General features: G+C 35.7%; 1 protein-coding gene across 1 annotated transcript in view; it reads right to left on the reverse strand.

Moving 5' to 3' along the window:
• grin2ca (glutamate receptor, ionotropic, N-methyl D-aspartate 2Ca) overlaps nt 1-21,892 on the reverse strand; it is a 129,601-nt gene that overhangs the window by 84,571 nt on the left and 23,138 nt on the right. The window contains exon 3 of the mRNA NM_001365787.1: nt 1,794-2,235. Coding sequence (NP_001352716.1) covers nt 1,794-2,219 — 426 coding nt within the window. The 5' untranslated portion in view covers nt 2,220-2,235. The remainder of the gene's footprint in view (nt 1-1,793; nt 2,236-21,892) is intronic.

Raw genomic sequence — 21,892 nt, forward strand, 5'->3', positions numbered from 1 at the left:
ATAGCAGATGTTACTTAAAGTCATGAGTAAACCCATTACCTTATAAGTATTAATTAAATGACATATTTTCAAAATGATACAAAATTAAAAATGCGCTCACATTTACTCAGGGGCACCCCAAAGGGGCATAGGCCACCCCTATGTAAACTCTGGGCACCCCACTATGTTTTTGCTTTTGATATTAATAATTTAAATGTATTTACGTAAATTCACAATATTTCAATAAATAAATAAATCAAATGCAGCCACTAAAGGATTGTGGATTGACTGGTGCCACCGACATTTCTGATTTACTGGCCCCTTAAGCATGTGCTAAATAGATGTTTGACTGTTAGGTTATTCTGGCTGCACCTCGGGAATGGACCGCTTACGTTAACCGCAACAGACAAGCCAACTTTACCACAACAATTTCAAGTTTGTGTTCCAGATTTTTTTTTTTTTTAATTAGGGATAAAGTTCTTTAAACATAATTTGTATAGTATTGTTTGACGATGACAGATGAGATTGTACACTTTTTAATAAGGATTTTATTTATTTTTTAATGAAAAATTGTGTTTTATCTGATTAAAAAACCACAAATCCAAAACAACAAATAAATGCATTTTGAAATCAGCTTTTCAGAATCTAGTTTATTTGGCACCTTCATTTTTTTGTTGTTGTTGCTGGTGGACTTAAAAGAGCCACAAATGATTTTGTGGATGTATTTTGCAAAAAGATGCATCAATAGAAGAAGCTTTATTATTAATATTGTGGCTCAAAAAGGAATATGAATAAAATATATTATTAGGGTCTGAATTGTGAGGTATGGCTGCCGTCGCGTCATTCAGGTGGATGCTGCACACTGGTGGTGGATGTGTAAAGTGCTTTGAGTGTCCAGAAAAGCACTGTAAATGTAAAGAATTATTAATTATTATTATTAAATGATGAGAGAATTTTTAATTTTTGGTTTACTGTCCCTTTAGGTCAACTTAAAGGTTCTGTAAGGATGGCTAAATCTCTCCATACGGCAAGAACTGTTATTGAATTCCATGAGGCAAGACCACAAGTATTGTCAGGCACTAAACAATAAACTTTCTAATCTGAGTTCCAAGTTAAAAAGGTTTTACTTACTATTTTAAAATAAATTAACTTTTGTTTTGTTTTTACAGTGTAGTTCTGTGCTCTATTCTAGTGTTTTAAGCTATAGTAATGCAAAAAGTAGTTCACCCAAAAAAAACCTGAAACCTGAAACCATTGGCTTCCATGGTATTTCTTTTTCTTATTTGGATGTCAATACTTATATGTTTCTAACATTTTTCAAAATATCTTCTTTTGTAAAAAAAATAAAAATACAGAAAATAATAAATACATTTTTAATAAATTATATCAAAATTGTAATATTTGGGTAAACAGTCCCTTAAGCTTCATATATTTGACAATTGTCACGTACACAGCTTTGCTATGGTTTCTTGTTTCTTAGAGCACTCTCAATTTCTTTTCAATAACTGATGTCTAGTAAAAAAATCAATATTTGACATCCCTTTATCTATTTATTTGCTAGACAGCCATGTAATTAGCTAGATAGTGTAGAGTCAGCCAAAATGAAACCCCTTCTGGGTGATTCAAGACCTCGCATCAGGGTTCGGTGACCCCTGTCAGGGTTTATTTACATGCTGACTGTACATTACCTCTTACCAATCTTTAATGCAGACTATGAAAGAACTCTGAGGGAATCTTATCTCAGTGTGAACACCCAGAAATCAAGAGTTTAACCATGTAGGTCAAGCGGAACTGGCACAGTGCTCGACTCTGACCTTGTGAGGCAGGACGACAGCCGACCCCCCACTGATGCCTACGATGGGCACGGCTGTCTGCGTGGAGATGAAGTCCAGGATCTGCGCCACGGCCTCAGAGCCAATGTTATCTTCAAAGACCACCCCGTGCACTCTGTTAGCAGCCAGCGTGTCGCAGATGCGCGTCAGTAGAGTGCGCGGGTTGGTGTTGTTGACCAGCACAGTGATGGGGTTCACCTCCAGCGGCAGGTCCAGGAAGTTCTCGCGGCTCAGTCGGCCCTTGATCTCCGTCTGGTAGGCGGAGCCACTGAACACCACCGCCACGTTGACGGTGGGCTCCACCATCCCGAACGGTCGGCACTGGCAGCAGGGCACGGAGCAGACAGACAGCAGCAGCAGCACCGGCAGCCACAGTGTGTCGCTGAGACAGCCTAGATGAACGCCCATCTCAGTCGCCTACTGCCTGGGGGCAGGAAAGCACACACAAATGGGCAGGAGTTACAAGGAGATGCTGAGGTTTAGTCAGAGGTGGAAAGAGTTATGCAAAAATAATACACAAACACAGTTGAAGTCCCTCCCCTTTGAATTATTTTTCTTTTTTAAATATTTCCCAAATGATGTTTAACAGAGCAAGTAAATTTTCACAGTATGTTTCACAGTATGATCACATTTTTTCTTCTGGAGAAAGTCTTATATGATTTATTTAGGCAAGAATAAAACCAGTTTTTCATTTTTTAAAAACCATTTTAAGGACAAAATTATTAGGCCCTTTAAGCTATATATATATTATACAATAACTTGCCTTTTTACCCTAACCTGCCTAGTTAACCTACTGTAATTAACCTAGTTAAGCCTTTAAATGTCACTTTAAGCTGTATAGAAGTGTCTTGAAAAATATCTAGTCAAATATTATTTACTGTCATCATGACAAAGATTAAATAAATCAGTTATTAGAAATGAGTTATTAAAACAATCATGTTTAGAAATGTGTTGAAAAAAATCTGCTCTTTGTTTAACAGAAATTAAGGGAAAAATAAACTTAATTGTGTTACAGTATGTTCAATCCATAATACCCCATAAATTTATAAAAATGATTAGGTTAACATGGTTTGTGTTGGGTCAACATGAAGGAACTATGTGCAACCCAGCATTTTTTTTTAACAGTATATGGGTAAAAAATAGCTTTTCTAAAATACACTCATTTTATACTGCTTATTCAAACTACTTATTTAAAATGAGTTGAAACAACAGATTTCTCAAGTTGTTTTTTAGACAATCCACATAAATTTGTAAAAAATAAATAAAAATAGGTTAAAGATGCAGTTGGTCAGGGGTGTCCAAACTCGGTCCTGGACGGCCAGTGTGCATATTTTAGTTCCAATCCTAATTAAACACAGCTGAACCAACTAATCAAACTCTTTCTAGGTATACTAGAAAGTTCCAGTGAGGTGTGTTAAAGGAAGTTGGAGCTAAACTATGCAGGACACCGGCCCTCCAGGACTGAGTTTGGACACCCCTGCAGTAGGTGATCTGCCTAAAAGCTAACCAGTTAACATAATATAAAGAACTTGAGTGGAACCCAACATTTTTTATACTGTCAAAATGTTTCCACCGTATACCATACAAAATATAAACCTAGCTTACACAGGTGCGTTTTTCTTTGAAGGTTGTCTCTAATGATAATTTAGATTATTTTCCATTCTATAAAGCTATTTAACTTTAATTTACGCTCCTATAATATATGACTAAAGCAAGTTGAACAAAATCATGCAGAGCAAAAATCTGTGTAACCTAAGGCAGGGGTTCCCAAACTTTTTTAGCTCGAGACCCCTAAGATAACAATGCCAGTGACTTACGACCCCCAAATTCCTCTTAGGTGGTTATATGCAAACATTTGCTCATACAACAATAGACCTGTATATAAACACGAGCAAATAGACAACACAAAAAATGCGACCATATCATTTTCATAGTCTTTCATTAATTTGTTTAATTTAATATTAACCTCACCTAATGAGACTAGTGGACACAATGTTTTCAGCACAAGTCTTTTCTCGGTTTAATTTTGGAGATCATTCCATCAGCGATCATTCTCAATATTCAGTTGTAGCTTGTATTTACAGATATGGCTACTGAGAATGTGTGAGTGATCTAAAGTAGTGTCGCACGTCACTGCAGTAAATTGCAGCACAGCACAACATGGTCTAACACAAGAAATACATGGCCAGCATATAAAATTATAATATACACCGTTGTTCATTGTTTTTAGAAAATATTTAAAATCTTTTTTTCAGATAGGCCGGTTTAATTTACTTATTATACTGTATATTCCTAAATCGTTATAGCTTTTGTTTATTTTATATTGATTTATTTAATTTTTTTATTATATCCGATATTTCATTCATTCATTTTCTTGTCAGCTTAGTCCCTTTATTAATCCGGGGTCGCCACAGCGGAATGAACTGCCAACTTATCCAGCACGTTTTTAGACAGCGGATGCCCTTCCAGCCGCAACCCATCTCTGAGAAACATCCACACGCACTCATTCACGCACACACTCATACACTACGGACAATTTCGCTAACCCAATTCACCTGTACCGCATGTCTTTGGACTGTGGGGGAAACCGGAGCACCCGGAGGAAACCCACGTGAACGCAGAGAGAACATGCAAACTCCACACAGAAACCCAGTGACCTTCTTGCTCTGAGGCGACAGCACTACCTACTGCGCCACTGCGTTGCCATATCTGATTTTTGTATATCTTTACATGATTTCAGTATAGCTTAGGCTATTTTATCTAGATCTGTGAAATTGTGTTGAGCCTACAAAAGTGGACACATAATTTGTAATGTTTTTTTGTCTTTCTGTTGTAATCAGTTGTGAATATTAATACGTATTCATTATTTTCCAGATAAAGAAAGAAAGAAATCCAGTTGCTTGAGGCATCGACAGAGCTGAATCGAGCACTCTTTTGCCCAGTCTCTCAAACACAAATACATGCATGCATCTAAGCACGCATGTTTCATGCACAAACTCACCTTTTAAAAACCATTGACAACTGAGTCAATAGAAAAGCGCTTGTTTGTCCTTGTGCCACCTGGTGGCTATTGCGTAAAGCACAAAAATGTTTTGTTTTTTTTAAATGAAAAGGCGGCCTTTGCAGCTGCAGTACTGCACGTGAATGCATGTGACAAATTGCAGCACTGCACGTGATGAAACACGCGTTCTCAGTAGCCACATCTGTATTTTTCTTTTGTGTGTTTGACTGCCATAAAGGTTTCAGAAACTTTAATCTGGTGCTATAAAATCAATCTGCTGCAACTGGCACTATTGCTGTGTTGTTAATTTAACATAAACACACCGATCCTATAAAAATAGATTTAAAGGCTGATGGCTTTTCATTTGCATGTTGTTGTTTTTTATTATTAAAAACTTTTTTTAACTTCTGTTTGTTATGGTTAAAATATTGTAATTATTATAGTTTAATTAATTAGTTTATTTTAATTAATAATTTAATTGACTTTTTTAAATCACCAAGCGACCCCGTCATAGTCCCGTGACTCCCACTATGGGAAGCACTGACCTAAGGGGCAAAAATCTAGCTAATTCCACGTTAATGCTTAAGTTATGCACTCTGAACCCTGACTAACAAGATACAGGTGACCAGCATTTGGCACTGCAAACCAAACTTGTGTAGAAATATATGCATGTGAGGGATTATATATCTTCTTGGACACTTTGCTTGGACACAGTGCTTCCATACATTTATAAAGTGTCTCTGAGTTCAGTCTGTCAGAGGCAATTTTTTTAAGCATGATTTGATTGGACGGCAATATTGGGAGTTATTAATTTATGCCATTTATTATTTATGCATGGTTAATTTATGCCAATGTCATTCATTTTAGACAAGAAATAATAAACATAAAAAGTACTGCAGGTCGATGGATAAGAGCACATTTACATACATATACAGCATTTAAAATGTACTCGAGTAACAGTACACATTATTTAAACTACTTATTCATTCATTTTCATTTCAGCTTAGTTCCTTTATTAATCGGGTCATCACAGTGGAATGAACCACCAACTTATCCAGCATATGTTTTAAGCAGCGGATGCCCTTCCAACCTCAACCCCACACTGGGAAACACCCATACACACTCATTCACACACATGCACTACGGCCAGTTCATCTAATTCACCTATAGCGCATCTCTTTGAACTGTGGGGAAAACCAACGCGAACACAAGGAGGACATGCAAACTCCACACAGAAATGCCAACTGACCCTGCTGGGGCTCGAATCACCAACCTTCTAGCTGCCGATCATGCTACCCACTGTGCTACTGTGATGCCCCTTAAACTACCTAAGAACAATTCCTGAGAAAGCTGCTCTTATTATTAAGAAGGCGATACTGACTCCCAGAAATAACAGCATAAACAACAATGCTGGAATACAGGGTCGTGTGTGTGGATTGTGTTGCCAACTGGTCTGACATGAAGAATGCAACATTTTAGTCGTCCATGTGAAAATATGGATTGTTTTGACTACATTGTCTATACATTAAACTTTTAGAAAACAAAGAAATAAAATCACATTTTGTGTGAACACCTCTATCTAACAACAACCTGCAAACAAATGCAAAATTGAGATATATGTCAACAAAATAGCCACTTTCACAAAATGATGCTGGTAAATATCCTGAAAATTACCAGAACGACTTTACTGGTAAATTCAATGAAGCGCTGTTCACATAGGCAAGAACGTTCTGGAATTTTTCTGAAAAAGACCATTCACACATCCATTCCAAAATACCAGTAAATTCTGACATCATTAACCAGAAATGACGGCTACGCTTGGGGTTGGGCTTTTGTTGATGATTTCACTTTTATTTAAAGCTTTAGCAATCATGCAGCTGCTTTATTTTCATAAACCACGTGGATGTGAATGCCTCTGAATGTGTTAATTGGCTGGAGTAGATGTCACAAGTCAGCGCGTTCATGATTTGCTCTTCCCATAAATTTTTATTCTGCGTTCACGCAGAGCAGCATTTCGGCAAATTACCGGTAACGTTACAACATCTCTTTCTGGAAAATTGCCAGAACGAATTTACTGGTATTTTCAAAAGTGCCTTTTCACACTTCTCGAGGTCTGTATGTGTGAAAGGGACTAATATCAGTAATTTGTACCTTTTTGATTTAGTGGCTAATTCTTATGAATTTGTACAAACTTGTTTATACACTTTAGCACAATTTACTCATCCTCCAATGAGAGTTGGGTTAAGGGGTGGTGTTTTTTTTTGACATGTCTCCTTTTTAAAATAACATATTTTCATACGAATGAAATCTATGGATTTTTCTGACAATACATACAAAATACAGGTATATGTTTCCTCGTGAGATTGGGCTGGAATACAGTATGTAAACAAGTGTCAAAGTGAATGATAACTTGTGTTATTAGTTAGAAACCATTCAAACAAACAAGAGGAAATAAGGACTCAACCAAAAGAAATTACAAACAGTATAAAATTGAATACTAAACTGAAAACACAATGCTTTCATAACCACAACAATATAACTGAGATCTAAATGCTTTGTTTCTGGCAGAGCTCATAGAACAAAAGGTGATCCCTAAATAAATTCACCTCTATGTGACCATTTGCTTGAGGCTGTGGATTAAAGGTTTTACTCCCATAAATAATATTCAGTTTTTGGCGCAGACTGATTGTTTTACTTCATAAGACCCCAATATGTATCACCAGGAGCCACGGGTATTAATTCTAGTTTTGCCTGCATATGTTTTTCCAATCTCAAAATGCTCAAAGTTATTCATTCATTTATTTTCCTTCGGCTTAGTCCCTTATTTATCAGGGGTCGCCACAGTGGAATGAACCTCCAACTATTCCAGCATATGTTTTACTCAGTGAATGCCCTTCCAGCCACAACCCATTACTGGGAAACACCCCAAAACTCTCACATGCACTCATTCACTATGGCCAAGTTAGTTCATCCAGTTCACCAATAGCACCCAGTGGAAACCCACGCAAACACGAGGAGAACATGTAAACTCAACACAGAAATGCCAACTGACCCGGCTAGGACTCAAACCAGCAACCTTCTTGCTGTGAGGCGACAGTGCTAACCACTGAGCCACAGTGCCGCCCATATTTATACCACAGTTTTTTTTTTGTAGAAGTAACACATCTTGAGTGTATTGCTTCTTCATGTTGAATCAATGAATGTCTTCCATTTGTAAGTCGCTTAGGACAAAAGCGTCTGCTAAATGACTAAATCGAAATGTTCTACCAAAATGACCAGTATATCTTCAAAATGAGCCAAATTCTGAATAAAAAAATGTATTAATAATTATCATTTCATTGTCATATTGTTCCTTATTCGTGTTTATGCAACAGGTCTGTCTGGTTCTTGAATCTGATTGGTTGTTGTGATATTCTGCTAGTAACAGCGCTTGTCCAGCCCCTTTACCCTTGTGTATTACTCCGCCCACATACAGCATCAAGCAGAGTACACTCTACAGTTTGACAAATATTGCTGCAGCTGGACAACATAATGTACTTTTTAGGCTTCTTTAGTTGAAAATGTAGTTGTTTAGATTGCAACTCTGGAGTTTATAAGGATAGTGCCTATTTTAAAATATATATAATTTCTAAGAGAGCGCGTCGGTGGCCATTATCCTGTCATACTGAGCAAAGATGGTTGGTGTTGTCCATCCACAAGATGATGACAGAGACTGCATATTAGCCCTTCGAGGAGGAAAAATACAGCGTAATTTTTAACTACAGCTGATCAAATAATTATAAAACTGGTAAGTGACTTTCTAAGTCGATCTCACTCTTTTGTATGTTGTAGTACTGTATTTATACCATAGTAATTGTAGTGTATTGAGCGTGTTATGGGAATCGCATATCAGGAATGTGTGTTGTGTTGGCAGAAAGCAAGAAAAAATATCTGCATGTGTTAACGTTTTTCCTTATCGCAAACACAACAGCAATCTGGGTTAATTATTGTAATATTCCAGCTTCTGCTGTTCTGACATTAGCTGCAAATGTGAATGAATGGAGAAAGTAATTCCTCATACAAAACACTCTCCGTGTTTGATTTTCTTTTTTATATACACTATTATGTCATCAAACTGTTGTATAAACGCAATATCACATGAATAGCAGTGCAATGCGGCTGTATATCGTCACTGGTGGGACACTAATGCACTCTGCCTGCAGCGTCGTGCCAACGCACGCCTTCCACCAGTGTCCATAAACAGCAACATCACACTGCTACTTGTGTGATATAGCTTATATATCACACATAAAGTATTTTTTATTTGTCAAAACTTAAAATCTACAAACTGTGAAACATTATTTATTTCATTTTAACTTTCAATACTCATTTTTGACAGAAGTCACAGCTCTTTGTAACATTACGCCATGCACTGTAACTCTAATCTTCCAATAAATCTCCAGTGGATACCTTCAGCAAAATGAATGGATCAAATATTCAGGAAATAGATCAAATAGTGGGTTTTGTAGTTTTACATTGTACTGAAATGTACTCGCTGATGAGGATGCATATGAACTTGAGCTGTTGTGCACACACAGACCAAAAGGTGTGGTACTGTAAACGGATCAGTTTCATCCACATAACAACATTGCCATAATACTTCATAATCCATACGTCAGACTTCTTCTGTTGTCGTTCAGCATTAATGCATCAGCAAACCTTTTAAAACTATTCTTGTATTAAACATTAGAGACCATTAGAGTTTGCACGTTTGAAGTCATGTTCGGCAGTCACCCAGCTGCTGTGCTAAGAGCATCCAACAGATGGTGGACACTGTAAAAAAAAAAAAATCTCCTTTTCTCAACAAATGGAGATTTATGACCCCTAACTTACGCCTTTTGCCCTTTATTTTTACAGAGCGTCAAGTCTAATCCCTGACATGAAAACTCAATAGGCAATAGATGCTAGAAACACTGGCCTTAATGTTTTGTTACTGGATTTTAAAGCTCGTTTAAGCCACCAGTATGGATAGAGGAAAAAAATCTCACGTAAAATCAAGGTTAATTTGAGCTTTCATTTATCATCTTTCTTTTGTGACTTGCTCAGTCTTCCTTTATAGTCTCAGATCCAACGGTATCGACATGTTGAGTTATCCATCAGTCTGTGCTATTTTTAAAGGGATTCAGGTCTTTGAATGGCTTTAGTTGTGTTGCGGAGATGACACTTTTAACATGCTGACCAAATTTACTCTGTCTCATGAGCCAGACACCATGTAATCCCGCTGTAATCCCTGCTAGTATGTCATGCTTGCGGCCTGATGGTTTCTTTCACCTCATCTGATGGTCTTGTGTGGCCGAGGAGCATGTGGTAATGACTTTATTCCGGCTATGACCCCATATTACAGGTTCATATGCTATAGTTTATAAATACACTTCTGCACAAAAGCTTTGGGGCCGGGAAGATTGGTTAAGTGTTTTTGAAAGTTTCTTCTGCTCACTGAGGTTGCAAATTTATAAATTAATTATAAAAAAAATACTGTGAAATATGAAAAATCAATGAAATTTTTGGTCTTAAAAATCAAAAGATCTGGGGTGTGTATCTCAGTTCTGAGATGAAAGTCAGAATTACAAGACAGCTTATGAATCTTCTGATAAAAGTTCTGATAAATTGTTAACAAAAAAAAATGAATTTGGGAAATATTAATCCAATTTTTTTTGTTTTGTTCAATCCATTTAAATGTGTAAAGTATTAAGTTAACTTAAGCATTTCCTGTTAGGACAACATGAATGAATCGTGTTGGTCTAACTACCTGGTTAGGGGATTTGAGTTCCCATCATGTTTTGCAGGATTGAATTAAGAGAGGGAAATGTTGACAATAAAAGTAATCTTAGGTGTTAATAGAAAGGCATGTTAGAGTTTAATAGTCACTTTTTGATGATTTAGAAGAGTTTAATGTAATGCTTTGAGTTTTGAGATTACCACATTTAACTTAATTTGTTTTGTTTGAATTCAGCCCAAATAAATTGTTTACAACCACTTAATACAAAACAAAAAAAATGTAAATCCAAACAATCATCTTAGAATCATTTTTTCAGTGTTGCAAAAACACCCATGTTTTGGGTGTTGGCAGCTTAATCAGCGAAACTGCAGTTTGTTGCTTTGCTCAGTGAGCAATAACTGTCCTAATATGAGTTCTGAGATCAGTCTCAATCAACTGTATATGTAACTCATAAAATATGCTTAAAATGGCTTTTTAAATTCATTTAGGAAAACTTCAAATAAATCTAAAATCTTAAAGACTAAAGATAAATAAAAAAGTACAAATGTATTAAATGATAGTTCACCCTAAAATGAAAATGCTGTCTTGATTTATTTAATCACCATCACAAATGTTTCTTTCTTCTTGCGAATCATGACACAATCTAAATTTTAAAGCAACCTATCACTTTAAAGCCATTTACACACCAAAGACCAAAGAGTTAATCAAGTTCTGCTAAAGAGTTATCAGTATATACATACTTTTTCAAAATTGGCCAAATTCATTCATTCATTCATTCATTCATTCATTCATTCATTTCTTTATTCATTCATTTTCCTTTGTCTTAGTCTCTATTTCAGAGGTCTATTCCAGCATACGTTTTACACAGTGGATGCCCTTCCAGCCACAACCCAGTACCATGAAACACAGATAAACTCTCACATTCACACACACACACACACACACACACACACACACACACACACACACACACACACACACCCACACACACACACACTATGGCCAATTTAATTTATTCAATTCACTTAGCGCATGTCTTTGGATTGTGGGGGAAACCGGAAAAAACCCATGCCAACATGGGGGAGAACATGCAAAATCCACACAGAAATGCCAATTGGCCCAGCTAGGACTCGAACCAGCAACCTTCTTTAGTGCTAACCACTGAGCTACAATGTCACCCAATGGTCAAATTACTCATCAGTAAATTTTATCTATACGTATGGAGCCAGATCAGTCTCAAAAATAATACATTTATAGTGTAAAATTAATTAGTGTACAGCACAATTCACTTTTACAAAATCCAGTTTGTAAATTCAAAACACGCTTCATAAATACAACACACAATTTGTAAAAATCATGAAGATTTTCGCCTAATGAATTGGATTTGTGTATTTTTTAATCGTGTTTTGAATTGACAAATTGGATATGTGTATTTTTGAATCGTGTTTTGAATTTATGAATTAGATTTGTGTATTAATGAATCCTATTTTGAATTGGTAAACTAGATTTGTGAATTTACGAATCGTATTTTGAATTTATGAATTAGATTTGTGTATTTATGATTCATATTCATATTCACTGCTGTACATTGCACTGTTTACTCATTGAACTGTACATGCCCACTGCACATGGACATTTGTAATTATGTACACACCCACTGTACATATACACTTGTAATCATGCTCATTTATTTGCACACTACTGATTATTAATAGCTACCTGTACATATATTCATATATTGAAACATATACACTTGTAATCATGTTTATCTATCTGCACACTACTGATTATTAATAGCAACCTGCACATATATTCATATATTGTAAATCTGTTCATAGCTAATCCAACCTGTATATAATGTTCATAGTACATCCATCTGTAAATATCACTATAGTTTTTCTATAACTGCACTTTATAACTTATACCAATATCCTGCACTTGCTGCAATTGGACTGCTGGTTAGACCTAAACTGCATTTCGTTGCATTGTACTTGTACATGTGTGATGACAATAAAGTTGAATCTAATCTAATCTAATATTTTAAATTTACGAACTGGATTTTTGTATTTTCGAATCGTTTTGAATTTTCTAATTGGACTTTTGTATTTATGAATCATATTTTGAAGTCACGAATTGGATTTGTGTATTTATGAATTGGGTTTCGAACTTACAAATGTAAGTGTAAATGTCTTATTTTTGAGAATGATCTGGCTCCATAATACACTGGTTAAATTTAGGTTTATGTCAAACAGACAAATGAAGCATATTAAAGCATGCAGTGAATCTAATGAAAGCACATTATTATTTGTAAATACGAGCTAGAGCTGTGTTGTTTTACCGTGACAGACTTCAGCACAGCAGTTGTCAGATTGCACATCATGCTTACTAGCAGGACCAAAAAACACAACACACGGTCTGCATGGCCTGGTTACTTTTACACAAATACCCATGAAGAGGAGACCAAAAATTATATTTACAATTTAATTTTTCTCCCAGTACTTGTGACGTATCAGTGCACAGGTTACACACTAATTCCAGTGCACTGGCTTGATTAATTACATTTACTGGTGTGCTGTTACAGCTGGGAGAAATGTTATTGATATAAATTGTTGCTGTAACTGCTATGAATGCAGATTCTGTGGTGCATTATTCATCGTTCCACACGTACAGCCAGTTGTTATGTGCGGGAGGTAATAGGGTTACGGATTCAAACAGGTTTAAATATGATTGGTCCATCAGAAATGATCAGGAGGTTTCTCCCTACATTTGGATTGAATCTTAAGCAAACCTTTTATTGCAAAATAAGCTAGATTTATTTTCATGACAGTAATTGTATTGTTGAATATTTATTGTTATTATGATTACAATTATTTACACAGTATATGATAAATGCATTTTAGAAATTTTATGCAATTACCTCAACATTTAAATTATCAGTAAACAATTAGAGAAAATGGTTGCTGGTAAATACAAAACCATGTTTAATAAAATAATTTAAATATAATATAATATAATATAATATAATATAATATAATATAATATAATATAATATAATATAATATAATATAATATAATATAATATTATTGGTGGACATAGATGATTTTTTAAAATCAGATTAATCTCACTGTGATCTCGGAATTAATCTAGATTATTCTAAATTAAAATGCTTTAATTCTGCCGAAGGCATTCAGAATATATGTGCTACACAAATAATAAGTCTTTGAGAACAGGTTTCTCAAGTCAGGTGGCGCATTAGACCAGGGGCTCATCTCCTGTTTCACAACAAACTGCTTGAGAAACTGTTCTACTATGATAATTGGTGATGAAAATAAATGATGTTCAATAAGATGCGTTTACTAACTGTTTAGTCAGTTAAACATGAATTTTGAACTGTAGGCCTACATAAGCTCCAAACAGCAATTTTTGATCATCTTAATCCGACTAAAGTCATAACTGAACTAAACAGAAATGGAGTAAAGACATGTGGAGTATGCGTTTACGCGTATTCTGTTGTCTTGCTTGCTGGCTCTTCTCTCTGCTTGCGCAAAACTTTTGGGATTTTTGTCAGTCTTGAGGCTAGACTTGGTAAAATTGCTTTCTCTGGTTACGCACCCTTTCTGGAGTGCCCGTTTCCTCACGCTAGATTAGTTCAATGCATGTGTGAACATCCCCTGTGCGCGCGCGAGCACTAGTTTCCTTGCGTGTAGGTCTGTAATCTTCTCCGGTTCACTTCTCCTCACGCAAAAACATCACCAGTGCGCTCGATTATTTTTGCAATAGAATTGCCGTCATACAAAAAGTTGAGGTCAGATTTATTAGCCCCCCTGTCTATTTTTTTCCCCAATGTCTATTTAACAGAGAGAAGATTTTGAACACAACAAGAAGAGAACACATTTCTAAAATTGGTTTTAATAACCCATCTCTAATAATTGATTTATTTTATCTTTGCCATGATGACAGTAAATAATATTTGACTAGATATTTTTCAGAACACTTCTATACAGCTTAAAGTGGCATTTAATGGCTTAATTAAGTTAATTAGGTTAACTAGGCAGGTTAGGGTAATTAGGCAAGTCATTGTATAACGATGGTTTGTTCTGTAGACTATCGAAAAAATATATAGCTTAAAGGGGCTAATAATTTTGACCTTAAAATGGTGTTTAAAAAAATAAAAGCTGCTCTAACTATTCTAGCCGAAATAAAACAAATCAGACTTTCTCCAGAAGAAAAAATATTATCAGACATACTATGAAAATTTTCTTGCTCTGTTAAACATCATTTAGAAATTATTTAAAAAAGAAAAAAAAAATTCAAAATGGGGCTAATAATTTTGACTTCAACTGTATATATGTTAAATTTTAATAATAATATATATATTATATTATATATATTATATATATATATATATAATATTTATTTTCATTTGAAACCATTGCTAATCTCTATAATTCCTACTTCCTTTAGCCCATCAACTCCCTGTCCCCGCCCAACACACACACCCCAATCCGCCACCCACCCAAATTTCCCTGAGAAATGTAAACACTTCCCGTGTTCTTCTGATCAAACCCTCCAGCTCAATACAACAGTAACAGCTCAATAAATCATCTAGTTTGTGAGTGGGTCGATCAGTTTTTTAAACCAATAGCACACTAGGGAAAGTATGCAGAAATAGCTATCATAATTTTTCTAATTTCCCTGATGACTCCCATAAAACTGTTCAACTTTAAGAGCTGTAATTCACTTTACTAGTCTACAAGTATATCATTTTATCCTCCAATCACCCTCTTATCTCACACACTGTTGATTTTTATACGCTTTTTTTTAGTAAAATATTATATATAAGTACTGGGTTGTTGCTGTAAGGGTATGTGCTGCATAAAACATATTCTGTAATAGTTGGCGGTGTCAACCCCTGATAAATAAGGGATTTAGCTGAAGGAAAACTAATGAATGAATAATATATGGAGTTGACATTTTCATAAATGAAATTACTCATTAAAAAATGGTCATATATACAGTACATAAAAAATCATCTATAAGAAAATTTTTATCATGAAAAAAATCTAATATTTGTCAATAAAAAACTTATTTTTATTTAAAGAACGAATTATTTATTTATTCTTTTAAATTTAAAGTAAAAAAAAAGTGGTAAATCTGCATATTTAAATGAGAACGGCCCAACAACTTGCCTGATATGTGGGCGGGGCCATCCACTTGTCCAACCAATAACACTTAGGGGAAAGTATATGCACAAACAGCTATCATCATTTCCCCAATTCTCTCTAGAAGCGCACAAAATAAAACCTTCACCTTTAAGAGCGGTAATCCAGTAATCAGTAATCATTTATCCTCTCCCTCACACTCTTTGATTCTCTGTGGGTTTAATGTGTGTCAGTGTCCTTGCCCGTCCCGAAGTTTGTGCTCAGATTAGTGATCTCTCTGATTCAGCTCTCTGTGGAAGTGAGGAACGCTCACTAGATTATCAAACATCCAGCCTGGCATGAAGAGCTCCACCATCACGCTCCACTCATTATCCCACAGTGCTCTCATTATAGACATGCCTATTGTTTATACAGTGTCTTAATATATGCAGATTAAATGTGCCTTCTGCTGGGCTGATCAAATCTCTTAATACACTGCTTCAGATCTCAAACAAGTGTTCAACACCATCTAGTGGAGGAATAAAGAGAAAAAAAGACGCAGACCCCATGGCACAGACACAAAGTTCCTGTTGACTGATCTTCATATAGTGCATTAGTTTTAAATAATGTGCCATTGTTTGTTAAGTTTGATGCTATGTTTAACATTTTCTGACTACACACACAGTCTGTATATAACAAATGGTGCTTAAATATGCTCATTGTGTGCTATTTAAAGGGCATCTATTTTACTCCTTTAAGATTCTTTTGTGTCTCAAGAATGTGTCTGTGAAGTTTAAGCTCAAAACACCCATCAGATTATTTATTAGACATTTCAATTTCCTTTGTAATTTTCAACTCTGAGCATCTTGTAGCTGTTTTTGTGGTCTGTGCCTTTAATGCTAGTTCTCTCCGCCCACCGTTCCCACATGCTTGTAAGAGTGTGCCTCAGTCTCAACCTTGGGTGCGTCAGATAAACAGTACAGTGACAGACATGAAGCAAGCATATCTCATGTAACGTTTGTAAAAAATACAACAGTAAGAACTTTCCCAATGATTATTAATGTACTTGTTGTGGAGTTATTTCAAGCCTTTTTCCAACTAGTCACACACAATGTCGTTACAAAGTTCACAAGCACTCACACACAGCGTGCACGTTTAACTTTGCCCTGTGTTTTTTTCAGTTCAAATGACTAGAGTATTGGACCCAGAAACATTTGGTCTCATATACACACAAATTATTGCATAATTTTTACGTATGTATATGGACATTTGAAATTATCAAGAAAATGTCAGCCTAATTCTCAACACACGTGTGTGTGTGTGTGTGTGTGTGTGTGTGTGTGTGTGTGTGTGTGTGTGTGTGTGTGTGTGTGTGTGTGTGTGTGTGTGTGTGTGTGTGTGTGTGTGTGTGTGTGTGTGTGCATACTCAAAACCATGATTTTAGCTTGTTCTTCAAACTACTTATTTAAAACAAGCTGAATCCACACAATTCTTTAGGGTTTTTTGGGGACAACTTAATTGTTTTACGTTCAATCCACTTAAAGTTGTTAAAACTATAAGGTTAATTTAACTGATTTGTGTTGGGACAACATAAGCCCCTTTCACACATACAGACTTTTCCGGAAAATGACCGTCAATTTTCCCTTAAAGGGATTATGTATGAACAGGCCCTTTGAAAATACCGGTAAATTTGTTCCGGTAATTTTCCGGAAAGAGAAGTTGTAACATTACTGGTACTTTCCGGGAATGCTGCTCTGTGTGAACGCAGAAGGAAAATTGCCGGAGAGAGCGCGTTCAAATTAAGAGCGACTTGTGAAAGTGTTCTTATATCATCAGCATTTGTATAGTCAAATGTGCAAACAAAGCTGTTTTTAGCTGCCTTCGAAAAGTAGCGATTTTTTTTTTTCCCTACGGTTATTTGGCCCTTCTATTAGACAAAATGAGCAACATGACTGCTAAAGTTTTAAATAAAAGTGAAACCATCAACCTCTTGACTATGTTTACAAATAAAATTGCAGCTGTTTGGAGGATATTTCTGGTTATAGTGTCAGAATTTACCAATATTGTGAAATGGATGTGTGAATGGTATATATGACATGTAACGATATCACTGTGAGAAAGGGGCTACATAGGCTTCTGAATTGTGTGAATTGTGTTTACAGTGCAGATAGGCTTATTCTTAAACTTGTTTTTCTGTTCGTTTTTTTTAACACTTTATTTTTAGGATTTATTTTTACATAAATGTGCCCAAAACAAAAACAACCACAAAACAGACAAACACTTATTTCCTCTTTGTGGCTTTAAAATAAGAGGCACATAGCTAACAGTCTGCGCACATCAAGGTTCAAGATTTCAAGCGTCATACAAACGCACAGCAAGTTTATGTATAGTGTGCATACACAACACCATTATAGCAATAAAAAAAAAAAATAAATAATAATAATCAATAAATAAAGATGTAAAAATGGAAATAAGAAAACAGCAGAAAGGTTCTGGATACCTAGTTTGGAGTTTTATTAATGAGTGCTTGCATGCATAAGGTTAATAATTTGAATAATTCACACCCAAACCAGCTCCATAGAAGGGCATTCCACAAAGTGGCACTCGTCCAGTGAAAGACAATTATGGCACAGAACCAAAAGATAAAGAACTTTAGTGATAATAAATGTGAGGTTTTGTTGTCAAAGGAGGAGGCCAGAATAAATTTGCTATTTAAAAAAGTTGCATAAATCAATAAGGACTTCTCTCTGGACAGCAATTCATCACTTACAATAAACATATCTGTGTGCTCACTAAAGAGGCGCTCACTCCTTAGTCCTTAGGGCACATATAGCACCTCTAAACACAAGGTGAAACCCAATAATCATCATTTAAATAAGGATAGAACTAATGATTGTTTTTTTGGACCTCCAATTATGCTGTATTATAAATGTTTAGTATCTGGTTACTTTTCACCCACCTTGTAAATAACATCTAATTATATGTAGGCTTCTGTAAACATGAGCAATAACACACGAGTAGCAGTGCGATATGGCTGTTTATCAGCACTGGTGTGTGCGTGTATTAGCGAGGCCGCAGGATGAGTGCTTAGTGTCCCACCAGTGCCGATATACAGCCGCATAGCACTGCTACGAGTGTGATATTGCGTTTACACAACAGTTTGATGGCATAATTGTGTGTATAAAAAAGAAAATCAAACACAGAGAGTCTCAAAAACCCTTTTATACAATGAACAACTTTCTTCCGCCATTCATTCATATCTGCAGTTGACGTCAGAACAGCAGCAACCGTTACTCATTCACTAACATCACTTTAGAGCTAGTGTTTGAATGATTCTCTAGCATAATGTCTTAAGTGATGACAAAAAGTGATTTTTGCACTCATTTTAACATTATAAGGCTGAACGGCATAAAATGCCATCAGTCTACAAAGATTTCCCATTATTTCTCTGATGCAATCAAGATATCACAATAATGAACCCTGAACAAGCTAAAGCAAAGCAAATACTACCATTTTCTGTGGTATAAATAGAGCACTACAAAATATAAAAGAGAGAGATTGCCTTAGAATGTCACTTGCCTGATTTATAATGATTTGTTCAGCTGTAGTTTGAAACTTACGTTGAGAAAACGCTGAGTTTTTCACCCCCTAAGGACTTATTATGCAGCCTCTGACGCCATCTTGTGACGGAACATTAACCGTCACTTTCTTTGGTCTGCTCAGACAGGCTGATCTGACTGAATCCCAGAAATCATAAGTATTTAAAAAATAGGCACTATCTATATAAATAAACTGCATAGTTACAATTTAAACAACTACATTCTCCACTGAAAAAGCTTTATTATGTTGTCCAACAGCAGCAATATTTGTCAACCTGTAGAGCGTCATCTGCTTGTTGCTGTATGTGGGTGGAGTTATACACAAGGGTGAAGGGTGAAGAGGCGGTACGACTGCTATTATTTGCAGAAAATCGCAGGGCTATTAGCCAACCAGATTCAACAACCAGATAGAACTGTTGTATAAATGCTTATAAGGCACTGGGCTAACATGATTATTGCATACAGGTACATGTGGTATAAGTTGTTCTTGTAATGTTTTTTGTTTTTGAGGAGTCATAACACACATTTCATGCAAAAGTTTAGTGAATCGGACACAGTGTTTTTATATACTGCAAAAAAAAAGTCCATAAATTATACGGTTATATATTAGGGAAACTAACTATTAAGCAGGCGACGGCTTTTACTGAAGCCTTTTAACAGTTTTTTACTGTTGAAATCATTGCCATTTTTTACAGTGTATGTCACAAATAATTCGATTCAATTCTTCTTTATATGTATAGCGCTTTTACAATGTAGATTGTGTCAAAGCATCTAGCTTCACGTAGAAAATTATAGTGAATTGAAACAGTGTAGCTCAGTTTTCAGAGTTTAAGTTCAGTTCAGTTTGGATTAGCTCAGTTTAGTTCAATGTGTTTTAATATTCACTGCTGGGAGTCCAAACACTGGAGAGAGTAATCCATTGATGTGCAGCTCTACAAGTCCCTAACTATGCAAGCCAGTGCAAAAGTGGCGAGGAAAAAAACTTCACCAATGGTCGAAAGCGAAGGAAAAAAAACCTTGGGAAAACCTGGAATCAAGCAGATTAACAGACATTCATCAATTCATTCATTTTCCTTCGCCTTAGTCTCTTATTTATCAGGGGCCGCCACAGTGGAATGAACCGCCAATTATTCCAGCACATGTTTCATGTAGTGGATGCCCTTCCAGCCACAACCCATCACTATTCAACACATATAAACTGTCAAATTCACAGCCATATTTATTCACTATGGTCAATTAAGAAATTCTTTTATAGTGCATATTTTTGGATTGTGGGGGAAACCAGAGCACCTGATGGAAACGCATGCCAACAATGGGAGAACATACAAACTCCAGACAGAAATGCCAACTGGCCAATCTGGGACTCAAACCAGTGACCTTCTTGCTGTGAGGCAACAGTGCTATTGACTGACATGTGCCGCCTATTGACCAACATGTCTCTGTATAAATCTGTTTTAATCATATAAATCTGTTGATATAAGTCTGGAGTCTGTTAGTTATTCTGGTCACTTCAAGGTCATTGTTAAACATTTTAATAATAATCCCATTAAAATTTCTCATTAAAGTTGCTGCACATGCATTTCTGAAATGTATAGCTTTGTGGAAAGTGTTTTCATCCTTCCCTGAGCTCGTTTTCACATTAATTCACACCATATGGAGCCTTTGATATGTCAAAGGGAATTATTTTTCAAGTCCACTTCCCATCACACTGCGACACCGGCCAATTCCTCATAATGGTACAGTGACATTTAAAGATGTACTCCTCCTTATAAGCACACATCCACTGGAGATGAGTGTAATATCAAGAGGAAAAAGGGCCACCGTAATGAGCTCTCAAAAAGTCATCTCTTCCTGCGCTTGACCTATCAGATGAAATAAAACTGAATACTGCACAGGAACTACAGATTACTGGCAAACAGGCAATGCAAGAGCTAAAAGACTTATAAAGACTCATAAGACTTCATAAATTAACTAAATAAAATATTCATGTAAAATGGATGGTTTATGATTCACTAAAATCGTAAACATAAATTTCTTTAATTAAATAAAGTTATAAAATTAAGCTGAAATAGATAAAAACTGTTACCTTAAAATAATGCAACAAAAATAATTTTGATACAAACAGACTTCATTTATAAAAGGTATATAGGCGTATAAAAATGCTTGTAAAATAATATTTCATAATATGTTATGGTACTTTTTTCAACTTTAAGTGTGTTTATACATTTGTAAATTGTATATTTTAATGTATAAGCTTATAAAAGCTTTCTGTTTTTTGGCCTTTTTTGTTGAGATTTTAATTACACACACCGGGCAGTTTATTAGGTACACCTTACCAGTACCGTGTTGGACCCTCTTTTTGCCCTCAGAACTGCCTTAATCCTTCATAGCATAGACTCAACAAGGTACTGGAAATATTCCTCAGAGATTTTGGTCCAGATTTGTCGGCTGCACATCCATGATGCGAATCTCCCGTTACACCACATCCCAAAGATGCTTTATTGGATTGAGATCTGGTGACTGTAGGGGCCTTTTGAGTACAGTGAACTCATTGTCATGTTCAGGAAACCAGTCTGAGATG

The sequence above is a fragment of the Danio rerio genome, chromosome 3, assembly GCF_049306965.1.
Source record: "Danio rerio strain Tuebingen ecotype United States chromosome 3, GRCz12tu, whole genome shotgun sequence".
Classification (NCBI taxonomy): Eukaryota; Metazoa; Chordata; class Actinopteri; order Cypriniformes; family Danionidae; genus Danio; species Danio rerio.